Genomic DNA, 13,233 nt, shown 5'->3' with positions numbered 1-13,233 from the left:
TATATAAAATATTGAAAAAATTCTTTTTAAGTTATTTCTTCGTTACTTTTTAAAGTTTTCTATTAATAATTTGATTCTTTAAAATAATTTTTAAATTATTTTTCTCATGTTTTAAACATTTAAAAATACATAATTATTATATTTTTAATTGTAATTCATATTTTTATATCACTCCAAATAATTACTTAAAAAAACTTAAATGAGCAAGATGTTAAAAAAAGAAAAACTTAAATACTAATTTTGCCTAAAATATTTATCAAACACCGAGACAAAAACATTTCTCTGAATACATTTTGAATACATGAATCAAAACTCTTCCCCAAATCTATTAGGCAGAAACTGTGGTGGTTACATTTCCATTTCGATATAGATTGGTGCAACTACTTCGATTCGGTAACTGTATTTGGTAACCATTTACTTTCTTTCTCCATTGTCTTCAATGCGTTGTTCCTCCCAAATTTTTATCAAAACCATCATGCAATGATCCATCTTTTATGCCAAACCCTCTGTTTCATCTAACGTTTTTTCAACAGATTTTCAATAAAAACACATAATAACGAAGCAATTTGTCTCTAGAACGGTGATTTTTGCTCACTTTGGATTTCAAATTCGCTCAAAGTTTACTAAATTCTTGTTTTCGATTTTTGGATTAATAAGTGATGTTTTTTCTTTTTTATAAAAATTATATATTGATTTGGGTTTCATGCAGGAGAAAATGGATAAAGAGAATATACACGGTCCTCAACATTTTGATCTGAATACTGGTGCAAAGATACCAGCAATTGGCCTTGGAACATGGAAAGCTTCTCCTGGTGTTGTTGGTGATGCTGTTGTTTCTGCAGTTAAGGTAGTAGTATCTTTGCATTTTTGTGCCCTAATGTTTTTGTACTTTCATAATAAATGAAAGTGATAGAATGTAATCACATGTGTCGGTATTAGATATTAACACGTTTCGGACCCTAAACACACTTTTGATTTGAATTGGCTCAATGCTTTTGTGCAGGCTGGCTACAGACATATAGATTGTGCTCGGGTATATGATAATGAAAAAGAGGTACCCAAAATTTAAAAGTTTATGTTTAATGCTACAAAGTTTGTGTAGGGTTTTCTTTGGGATTTTTTTATGCCAGAGAATTTGTATTTGATGCAGGTAGGGGAGGCATTGAAAACACTGTTTTCTACTGGGGTTGTAGAGCGAAGTGAAATGTTCATCACATCAAAGCTATGGTATGTGTTTGGACTAATTATTATATTCAAAGATTATCGATCTTGTTTTTTCCAAATCAAGATTTTGATGTATTTGAGAGTACTTAATATGTATTTCATTTATTAGTTGATTATAAAATATAAGCATCCAGAAGAGAATGAAAAGTGGACCCTTAATTGATTCCTCTCCTCTGAAGATTACTGTGTCGCCGTCGTCACATTAAGACTTCTGTCATCAAGTTAGTTGCTCAAAAGTATACAATTGTCACCGAATTCATCCCTGAAAAGGAATTAATTGATGATACAAAGGACTAATTTGTTGAAAAGATTGTATATCTAAGGATTATGGGGATCAATTTAGTGAAACAGATTATTTAGAAGACAAGTATGATGATATTTAATATTTGAGGTACTATCTTTGCTACAAAACTTTATATGCAGGGTCGTTTTTGATGACGTGCAAGGCGAGTTACCGCACATGGTCCAAAATTTGTCATAGGAACTCTGATGCTAAATAGATCCTTATAGAATATTGCTACGGTTAAATCGTGATTAAATAGGATCTGTTTGTTTTTCCATGGTGAAACTTCAGCTAAGCTACACATGGTTACTCAGAATTGAAAATAAAACTAAAGTTGAATTTTGGTATTTTACATTGCCCTGAAGAGTGGTGAATTATCTCCCTGCAGGATTAGTGACTGTGCACCTGAAGATGTCTCAAAGGCACTGACAAAGACTCTAGAGGACCTGCAGCTTGACTACATTGATTTATATCTCGTACGACTCTTGATTTTAAACTCGTCTTAGAACATGATGCATAATGTATGACCCGGTGTGACGCCCATGTCTCTAGATATCGTCTAACGTACGACACAATCTGGAAATCTCCTCAGCAAGTTTCTTGGGTGGCATCTTTAAGCCCATCTCCGTCAAGACAAATGAACAGGTGCAAATTTTTGGGGCATTCTAAGTGTTCAATAATCTTTCACCTCCAGACCACGAACGGCACCTACCATTCTACTCTCTCGGTTCAAGAATATTGAACAGGGGCAGCTGTCATACCCCAAAATTTGCCCGTTGGTATCACAAAGCATTTCTCAAGACCCTCCGGCTTATTCTGCAAGGCACCGACATCAAGTGAACAAAAGCCCAGCTCACAACAGGCCCAATCCAAAAGGGGCCCAAAATAGCTTGCTCGCTAGGCGAGCAATCCCTTCGCCTAGCGAGTGCTTCGTCATGACACTCGCCCAGCGAAGCGTCAGATCCAGGAAAAGGCCCAGACCTAGTTTGCTCGCTAGGCGAGCAATTCCTTCGCCTAGCGAAGCTTGCGAAGTTTGAGATTTTTGGACCTCATTTTAAGCCCATTAGGTCACCACTACTTCTACTATAAATACATGCTCCACTGCCACGGAAAAAACAGACACACACAGACGGACGAAGACGGACGGAAACACGCATCCAGAGGGAGAAACACAGAAACCCTGCTGATCCAAAGAATTCAGAAGGCGGAAACCCTGAAGGCCGCTTACTCGCTCCGAAGCTACCGCCGTCCAACTCAATCCGGCTCGCCAATTCAAGGGTACAACTTGATTTGCAAACAGGTTAGCCTCACTATTATTCGCTTTAGCTTCTTAATTGGCATATGATTAATTGGCATATGATTATCATTTGGTGTCCTTATTTTGCATGTGGTATCATTTTAATATCTTAATTGGCATGTGATATCGTTTTGTATTTTCACTTGGCATATGGTACCACTTCATGTTCTTAATTTGTGGATTATAATTGAATTCATAAACATTTTGAAGCTTTGCATGAGAATTTAAATGTGCTTGAACATTGTGAAACTGAACCATATAATTATGTGTTAGAGGCCATAGGCCATGCTGCTGATTGAGGTCATAATTTCAAACCCGTGGCCGCTCGCTAGCTCATCGCTAGGCGAGCCCGCAGCGAGCCTTCGCTGAGCCTTCGCTAGGCGAAGCAGAAGCGAACAGGACAGGGGCTGCTTTGTCCCTTTGTTGCCCGTTTTATACTTACCTAATCATGACTCTGCATCATTTTGCTTATATTCCTGGCTGTTATATTCATTTTGTGATGCAATTTCCAATTGTGTTTATCTCAATGCTATAATCTGTGTGTTAATGGTGTAAAGGCTAGCATACTTCCGAAGAAATAACCGGCTAGGTACACCGCTTTATGCATGGGAAGACTTTCATGGAGATGGACTCTAAATTATGTCACTTTAATGTGAAAATTCATATTGGTTGCCTAACCAATTTTAATGTATTGATCTTTAATGTGTTGATTTTAATGTATCGATTTAATGCGGTATCACCATAATTACCTAATGAACCTAAAACATGGACTTTAAATAAATGATGTCGGACCTCTCTTTATTACCCCACGATTACAATATTACGGTCATGTCCCGCGAATATGGGGATATCCTTAGCAAAGACCCTTCGGTAAAATCATCATAGTCCCTCGGATGTTGCCTTCGAAAATACCATTTTGTCCCTCGATGACCCTTCGGTGTAGCCTACGGTTAAATGATGGTAGTCCCTTCGAATGCTAAGGTATCCTCACAACTGTTGCCTTCAATGACCTATCGATGACCCTACGATGACCCTTATACATCCCAAGGATAAACTACTTGCTTCTCAATAGTAAGGACAGTTTTACCCTCATAAGGATGGGAAATGCCCAGAAAGACCTCGGACAGGTATAACCTTAATTGCTCATTCATAACAAAAATGCTTTTCACACCTCACACCTTTCAAACATCTTTTAGAAAATCACCACTTAGCATACATCCGTACTAGGATCATTGCCAAGTTATATTTTTCTAAACTATTTTCGAAAAACTAAACGAGATAACCACTTTGTATACATTCATGCAAGAATCATTACAAAGTTAAATTCTCATTTTCAAAACATTTTTCACACATTTCTCAACCACCTTTTTCAAACTAGAAAACATAAATGATTGAGCAATTAAGAGCCCATGGATAACCATGGATACAAAGGGTGCTAATACCTTCCCTTTGTATAAAGTACCTCCCGAACCTAAGAATTTAAAATTAAGGTCTTTCCTGTTCTTTTCCACCTTTCCTTAAGGGATAAAAGAAAAGTCGGTGGCGACTCTTGCTAACCGCGACATTGCGATTACAAATCCAATAAGGTCCAGTTCACCGTATGACAGAGCCGAACTACGGCAGCTCTGATTCTCGTTCCAGACGAGATACGTAGGCATAGGATGCGATATCCTAGCGAGCCCTCTTCCTCTTAACCCCACCTGTGTTTCTTGTGTGTGTGATGTTTGTTTAGCAACCTTAACCTATCTTTTAGAGCGTGGATCCCGTCGAGTACGACGGACGTGAGGGGTGCTAATACCTTCCCCTTGCGTAACCGACTCCCGATCCCATCTCTTTGGTCGCGAGACCATTTCCTTTCCAGGTTTACTTCGAGCGTTTCCTTTCCCTCCTTGGGATAAATAACGCACGGTGGCGGCTCTGTGTTGTTTTTGTTTCAGCCCGCCGGTTGTTTTTCGCGGATGCGACAGACACGACTTAAGCGAAGCGCAATCGCACGCTCGCAATGATGGACTAAACAGAGTCGCTACCGAACTTTATTTATTCCTAAAAAGGAAAGGGGAATATCGATAAAAACCAAGAAAGAAACGACAATGATGTTGGTCGTCGCAACCAAATCAGGGTTCGGAAGTCGATTACGCAAGGGGAAGGTATTAGCACCCCTCACGTCTGTTGTACTCAACGGGAACCATTAGGTCAATTGTGTGCGTTAATGTTAGTTGAAATGTTAGGCTTTTCAAATTATTAGGTGGGAAAGAAAGAAAGGATGAGAGGAGAATGTTTTTGGATTTTTGACGAAGGACTAAACCTAAGTTTTTTTTTATTAGTGGGCCTGACAAGATTTATAAATCCTGCTCCTACGTATCTCAATAGAGAAATCAAGTCTTACGTAGTTCTGGGTAGAAAAATGTTTGTTTGTTGGTCGATTTTAGCGAAAGCTATATTGTATTAATCGACGAAAACATTATTTTACCCAAAACAGATGAGGAGTGAACGCATACCACACATCAAACGGATTTATAAATCTACACTCGGAAAAGCGTCACTTATCTCGACTCAACAATCGTGGCCGAAACATTGTTTTACATCACCTTAAGACAGTATGTCTTTTGTTTATGAAAAAAGGTTTTTGATTAATCGCACGACGGCGAGAGAAGAGTTTGATTAGTTGGATGTATTTTGAGTGATGGCGAGAACCTGGATGAGCGAGATATACATCTCGAATCCTAGTCTCAGGAGTGCGTGGTATACACCACGTTCCATTTCCATCTTATTTGCAAAAAATGTTTAATAAGAATTAAGTGTTTTGAATTTGATTGAGAAAGGGTTTGAAGAAACCGCATTGACAATTTTAGACGATGGCGAGAGCCAAGATAGGCGAGGCATACGTCTCGAATCTTAATCTCAGGAGTGCACGGTATACACCATGTTCCATTTCCACCTTTATTGAAAAAGTGTTAAATAAGAATTAGGTATTTTGAGTTTTGTTGTGAAAATGTCTTGACCCTAGATCAAGTATTGATGGACGTTTAAGAGAAATTTGAATGAGTGTTTGAGAGAAAACAAAGTGGATAAATTTGGATGATGGCGAGAGCTAAGATAGGCGAGGCATACGTCTCGAATCTTAATCTCAGGAGTGCGTGGTATACACCACGTTCCACTTCCATCTTATTGAAAAGGTCTTAACTATGAATTAATATTTTTTGAGTTTTTATTAAGAAAACTGGCTTGACGTTGAATGAAGCGTTTGATGAAAGTTTGAAAGAAATGGAATAGAATAGGAGAGAGAAATGAATTGATTTGTTTATTGAGAAAATACTCGACGTTGGATCGAGTCATTATTTTTGATCTTTTGGAAATGGTTGATTTTATTCTTGTGTTAGTATCTAACTAAACAGTCAAACAAATAAGGAAATAAAACAGTACAAAATTATTACACATCGGGGGAGTGGGGTACATTTTGTCAAATTGGGATTCAAAATCATGAAATAATTAAATCGGGCCCAAACAACAAATAATGCAATGTATGAGTGTAAGTGCAAGAGAACTGGCTCATTGTAAGAAAGCCCAAGAGTAAGCTATGTGAGGTTGATGGCGATGCTTAAAAAGCAATCGACTTACAAGGGTATGGAAATGGGCTCGACATTGAATCGAGAAAAGTGTGATTCTAGTAGTTTAAAGCGGTTTTGAATGGATGATGAAATTAAAGGAAACCAAACTTGTGTTATTAAATAATAATGAAACTATGAGTATAGGAGAAATTATAATAAAATGAATGCTAAAAGAAATAAAATGCTATATATGGGTATCAAACCCACGGCTATCTGGTGGAGTGCTAAGAGTCTTTACCGCCCAGCCATGACCGCCCACTTGCCAGAGTAACGAAATCAATAATATATGAAATGAATGTTTAAATCACACAAAAGGAAACGAAATCCTAATGGGCATAGCGACATGGGCCTGGGTAAGTTTGGCTCGTTTGAAATCGAAGCCCAACAGAAAAAAAAAACATAACAAATCAGGTAAAAAAATAAACCCAAAACTGGATTTGTTTGACCCACCGTCTCCTTCTTTCCCAAATCAAGATTCCCTCCCCTTTTCAGAACAACAACACATAAACCGTACAGAAGCATCACAAAATAACCCTGAGGTCCTCGCTTCCGATTTCAATTATAAAGCGCGAATGGCAAAAAGGGTGATACCGGTGATGGATTTTCGAACAACGACAACAAACAGCGGCAAACAATCGAATGCATCATGCACAAAGAGAAAGTGATAACCTATGAAACCGCGGACGCGACGACGATTTGGTCTTCCTTCGAACTGCCTCCGCCTCCTTTTCTTCGCAGTGGTGGCTTCAGGTAATTTAACTCGATTGAATTTTGCACTGTGCGAAAGGATACTGTGAGATTGATGAGAAATTTCGTAGCCGCCGCTCCTTTTTCTCTGATTCTGCTCTCTCTCCTTTTATGTCCAACAAATTTAGGGTTTGGGATTGGCTTATGCATATCAAAATAGGTGTCTCTGCAAAACCCTTTTGATGTGCTCAGTTGGGATTGCTCTATTTGATGCTAGATTCGGAAATGGTAATGTGAACAACGTACCTTTTTCCTCTACTTTGTCTCAATTCCATTTCAGGTATTTTTTCAAAATTACTGCTTTGACTAATGGCTTTATGTTTTACTGCAGTGAAGTTTGGAGCATTCATGAGTAACTTTGGTTTTTTACGTGGCTCTCATTCTGTTCTTCTTGCTTTCTATTTTTTCTGCTACAATTCGTGTCTGGTTTTAGTCATGGCATGCTGTAGGTTGCTTCCACCAGTGCTTCCTCAGAATCAGGAACACCTTCAATTCCAACTTCTTGTGCTAACTTTGCATCTAAACGTTCAATTTCAGCCAGTTGCAAAGCCTGCTCTTATGATTCAAAAATAGTGGCTGGTTGGCCCTTGTGTGTGCTTGTCTTGCTTTGCATCATATTGTTTTTGAGGCACATTGGCTGCAGGCTACATGATGGTTTGTTGGCTTGGAAACGATGTTGTATCTTATTGATGTCCATTGTTTTGCAGGTTTTGAGGATGGATTCATGTTGCAGCAAAGTAATGGATTGGTATATATATGTTGTGGTCTGCAGGTTATTGTTGCAACTCTGTTGTGCAGGCTGATGCAAGTTAGTGTAGATTGCTTGCAATGGTGTGTTGACTGCATCGTGGCTTGAGATTATGTAATGAATGTTCATTGAATTGTATTGAATGGAATTGGATATATTGAATGAAAGTTTGAAAGTTTGAATGAATGGTAAGGTTATGGTTATAGTTTGAACTTGATTGAAGTGATTGTAAAGAATAAGAATGGTGAGACCTTGGTTTATGAAATGGGTGTTTTGGTTATAAAATGGATTTGGATTTTTTTAGAAATAATCCAAAACTAATCTAAATGTCAATTAAAAATAAAAAAAAACAATAAAAACCAATTAAAATCAAATTAATCTATAATTTGTTAAAACTACTTTGATGTCAAATTCTAACATTTATTTGGAAATTAAAAATCAATTAGAATTTGAATCATTAGTAAAAACACAATTAAGATTAAATTGAAATTTGGAATTTAAGCTTAATTTGAAATTAAAATCAAATTGAAAATAAAAAGTCAAATAATTAGAACCCATTTTATAATAAAAAAAACACCATGATCAAAAAGCTTAGATAATGACCATGTTTATCAAAAAATATGGATTTGGGAATGAACGGTTGCCTTTGGTCATGAATGTATGCAAATGAACTTTAGGCCAAGTGCCAAATGAAAAAATAAAAAATGGAAAAATTCAGGACCAAAATCGGGGTATGACAGGTGAATCCATCGTACTTTTGTTGTATGTTGATGATATGCTCATCATTGGGAAAGATAATACTAAGATAGTTGCTATAAAGAAGACATTAAGCAAATGCTTCGCCATGAAAGATTTGGGTGCAGTAAAGAAGATTCTTGGAATGAAGATCATTTGAGATCGTCCCAAAGGAATGTTATGGATGTCACAAGAAGATTATATCAATAAAGTATTTTAGAGGTTCAACATGCATAATGCTAAACATGTGCAGGTTCCACTACCTGGTCATCTGAAACTCAGTAAGACACAATGTCCAAGCAATGAAGAAGAAATAGAAGAAATGAGCAAGGTGTCTTATTCTTCAGTTGTGGGTAGCCTTTGTACATAATGGTTTGCACAATACCATACATAAGGGGAAATGAATGCGTCAGTTCATCTAACGCATCTGTTTTGGAAGGTGGTTATTTTGAATTTTTTTTGAAAAATTAGTTATTTTGGATTTTTTTAAAAATACTGATTATTTAAAAAAAAATCAAAAGAGAACGCACAAAGTGATAGTTAGCATTTTATACTTTATATTTAAAATCTAAATAATTTTAAAAAATATATAAAATATTGAAAAAATTCTTTTTAAGTTATTTCTTCGTTACTTTTTAAAGTTTTCTATTAATAATTTGATTCTTTAAAATAATTTTTAAATTATTTTTCTCATGTTTTAAACATTTAAAAATACATAATTATTATATTTTTAATTGTAATTCATATTTTTATATCACTCCAAATAATTACTTAAAAAAACTTAAATGAGCAAGATGTTAAAAAAAGAAAAACTTAAATACTAATTTTGCCTAAAATATTTATCAAACACCGAGACAAAAACATTTCTCTGAATACATTTTGAATACATGAATCAAAACTCTTCCCCAAATCTATTAGGCAGAAACTGTGGTGGTTACATTTCCATTTCGATATAGATTGGTGCAACTACTTCGATTCGGTAACTGTATTTGGTAACCATTTACTTTCTTTCTCCATTGTCTTCAATGCGTTGTTCCTCCCAAATTTTTATCAAAACCATCATGCAATGATCCATCTTTTATGCCAAACCCTCTGTTTCATCTAACGTTTTTTCAACAGATTTTCAATAAAAACACATAATAACGAAGCAATTTGTCTCTAGAACGGTGATTTTTGCTCACTTTGGATTTCAAATTCGCTCAAAGTTTACTAAATTCTTGTTTTCGATTTTTGGATTAATAAGTGATGTTTTTTCTTTTTTATAAAAATTATATATTGATTTGGGTTTCATGCAGGAGAAAATGGATAAAGAGAATATACACGGTCCTCAACATTTTGATCTGAATACTGGTGCAAAGATACCAGCAATTGGCCTTGGAACATGGAAAGCTTCTCCTGGTGTTGTTGGTGATGCTGTTGTTTCTGCAGTTAAGGTAGTAGTATCTTTGCATTTTTGTGCCCTAATGTTTTTGTACTTTCATAATAAATGAAAGTGATAGAATGTAATCACATGTGTCGGTATTAGATATTAACACGTTTCGGACCCTAAACACACTTTTGATTTGAATTGGCTCAATGCTTTTGTGCAGGCTGGCTACAGACATATAGATTGTGCTCGGGTATATGATAATGAAAAAGAGGTACCCAAAATTTAAAAGTTTATGTTTAATGCTACAAAGTTTGTGTAGGGTTTTCTTTGGGATTTTTTTATGCCAGAGAATTTGTATTTGATGCAGGTAGGGGAGGCATTGAAAACACTGTTTTCTACTGGGGTTGTAGAGCGAAGTGAAATGTTCATCACATCAAAGCTATGGTATGTGTTTGGACTAATTATTATATTCAAAGATTATCGATCTTGTTTTTTCCAAATCAAGATTTTGATGTATTTGAGAGTACTTAATATGTATTTCATTTATTAGTTGATTATAAAATATAAGCATCCAGAAGAGAATGAAAAGTGGACCCTTAATTGATTCCTCTCCTCTGAAGATTACTGTGTCGCCGTCGTCACATTAAGACTTCTGTCATCAAGTTAGTTGCTCAAAAGTATACAATTGTCACCGAATTCATCCCTGAAAAGGAATTAATTGATGATACAAAGGACTAATTTGTTGAAAAGATTGTATATCTAAGGATTATGGGGATCAATTTAGTGAAACAGATTATTTAGAAGACAAGTATGATGATATTTAATATTTGAGGTACTATCTTTGCTACAAAACTTTATATGCAGGGTCGTTTTTGATGACGTGCAAGGCGAGTTACCGCACATGGTCCAAAATTTGTCATAGGAACTCTGATGCTAAATAGATCCTTATAGAATATTGCTACGGTTAAATCGTGATTAAATAGGATCTGTTTGTTTTTCCATGGTGAAACTTCAGCTAAGCTACACATGGTTACTCAGAATTGAAAATAAAACTAAAGTTGAATTTTGGTATTTTACATTGCCCTGAAGAGTGGTGAATTATCTCCCTGCAGGATTAGTGACTGTGCACCTGAAGATGTCTCAAAGGCACTGACAAAGACTCTAGAGGACCTGCAGCTTGACTACATTGATTTATATCTCGTACGACTCTTGATTTTAAACTCGTCTTAGAACATGATGCTTAAATTGAAGATGGTTGTATGAAAAAATTGATGCTTTTGATAGTAAAATATTTTGTCACAGATACACTGGCCTTTTAGAACAAAGTCAGGATCAAGGGGTTGGGACCCTGAGGTCATGGCTCCTTTATGTCTTTCCGAGACATGGAATGCGATGGAAGGTTTATTCGCTTCAGGTCAGGCTCGCGCAATCGGTGTTAGCAACTTTTCAACTAAGAAGCTGCAAGACTTACTCAGATATGCTAAGATTCCACCAGCAGTTAACCAAGTTGAATGCCATCCTGTTTGGCAACAACCAGCTCTTCATAATTTTTGCATGTCTACTGGTGTTCATGTCACAGTAATACTCTGACTAATGTAGATGATTCTTTTTGGGTCCTGCAATTTTGTATTTGAGATTCTTTTTTGCTTACATTTTGTTAACAACAAATGCTTATTTACAGGCATATTCTCCTCTAGGTTCTCCTGGATCATGGGTAAAGGGAGAAATCTTGAAGGAACCAATTTTGATTGAAATTGCTGAAAAACTTAACAAGTCTCCCGCACAAGTGGCTCTAAGATGGGGACTCCAAAGTGGTCACAGTGTTCTTCCAAAGAGTGTAAATGAATCAAGGATCAAAGAGAATCTTAGCTTGTTTGGTTGGTGTATCCCTCCAGAACTCTTCTCAAAATTCTCACAGATTCACCAGGTTTGATCAGTGCCTTTGAAAACATAAAAATTAATCAATCTTGCGCGCGCATGTTCATGCATCGAACATTCTTTTATTCGATTTTTGTTGTCTGATACAGCAAAGGCTACTAAGAGGGGACTTTGCAGTTCATGAAACTTGTAGTCCATACAAAAGTCTTGAAGATTTGTGGGATGGAGAAATTTGAAATGGTGATATGATTTCTCATGCACTCCAATTGAAGAAGCTCAGGATGTAATCTTGCGGTGAAATTTTATTTTCCAAATGTGAATTGAAGGAATGTGTTCTAAACATATCTATTATTTGAGTTTGGGTTGGATTCTTACTAGATTTCTGTTAGTAGATGTAATAATGATAAGAAGCGAAGTAAGAATAAAGCACAAGAGGTTGAAGTGAATTAAAAGAATAGATCAAAGTCCTATAGAAAAATGATGTATAAGTTTGCTTTGTCAAACGGAAGTGGAATTAACAAACACTTTAAATTGCTATATTGTCAAATTGCTATCAAGTTTTTGGTCATCAATAAAAAAATGCTTTCAATTTTATTTTTAGTTTATTTTAATTTAAAAATTATCTAACCTTGTTTGTGATGTTAGTCTTCGGCTTAACTTTTTTAACGTAGAAATCAAATGAACTGATCATGCAAATTGAAAGAAGATTCCATTAAGAAATAAATTGAGTGACATAAAATCATTGTACTTAGTGACTCTTATTTTTATTTTACTTTTTCATATTGAATTAGATGTACATCCATGCGAGGCACGGATAACTTCGATAATTTAAATAAATAATTTTAAATTATTTTAATTGAAAAATAATTTTATAATTATAATATTATAAAAACAATGAAATATAGTTTGTGAACTTAAACTAAAATGAAATAAATTCTAAATAATAGAACATAAATAAAATTTAAAAAGTTTATTATAAGTTGTTCATGTTATGTATATTTAATTTTCATAATAAAATAAATTAAATTAAATTTATAATAAAAGTAGTAACTTTAATAGTTTACATGTTATGGAAAGAGGTCAATAATAAGATAATTTACCATCTATTGTAATACTATGAGTTAAAAGTTTAGATACAAATATTAGAGAGAGAAAAATTAAGAAAGCATTAAAATATAGTTCAGTTACCGTGCCATATTTTACAATCCAATTTTTGCAATATAAAAGTTAGTGAAAAAAATAGTTTTTAATAAATAAAATGAAAATACAAAATTATTAAAATAACCTTAGTTTGGCTCTAAAAATTAAAAACTTTTATATATAATATTAGAATTGTTTAAATTA

At 35.1% G+C, this 13,233-nt stretch overlaps 1 protein-coding gene across 26 annotated transcripts; it reads left to right on the top strand.

Moving 5' to 3' along the window:
* The first annotated feature begins 232 nt into the window (after positions 1-232).
* On the top strand, positions 233-12,483 carry LOC127127576 (NADPH-dependent aldo-keto reductase, chloroplastic). 26 transcript variants are annotated; one of them, XM_051056801.1, is made up of 9 exons: positions 262-406; positions 534-580; positions 9,938-10,078; positions 10,232-10,282; positions 10,379-10,455; positions 11,124-11,211; positions 11,314-11,589; positions 11,693-11,938; positions 12,039-12,483. In XM_051056801.1, the coding sequence occupies exons 3-9, from the start codon at positions 9,944-9,946 to the stop codon at positions 12,123-12,125; spliced, it is 960 nt and encodes a 319-aa protein (XP_050912758.1). In that variant the 5' UTR covers positions 262-406; positions 534-580; positions 9,938-9,943; the 3' UTR covers positions 12,126-12,483. The 26 variants fall into 26 exon arrangements, with proteins under 26 accessions (XP_050912768.1, XP_050912751.1, XP_050912764.1 ...); XM_051056802.1 differs by lacking the exon at positions 9,938-10,078 and adding an exon at positions 710-850; XM_051056818.1 differs by lacking the exons at positions 9,938-10,078; positions 10,232-10,282; positions 10,379-10,455 and adding exons at positions 710-847; positions 1,004-1,054; positions 1,151-1,227 and having other exon boundaries at positions 263-406.
* The last annotated feature ends 750 nt before the right edge of the window (positions 12,484-13,233 follow it).

The sequence above is a fragment of the Lathyrus oleraceus genome, chromosome 3, assembly GCF_024323335.1.
Source record: "Lathyrus oleraceus cultivar Zhongwan6 chromosome 3, CAAS_Psat_ZW6_1.0, whole genome shotgun sequence".
NCBI classification, from domain to species: Eukaryota; Viridiplantae; Streptophyta; class Magnoliopsida; order Fabales; family Fabaceae; genus Lathyrus; species Lathyrus oleraceus.
This window is presented reverse-complemented; position numbering and strand designations above follow the sequence as displayed.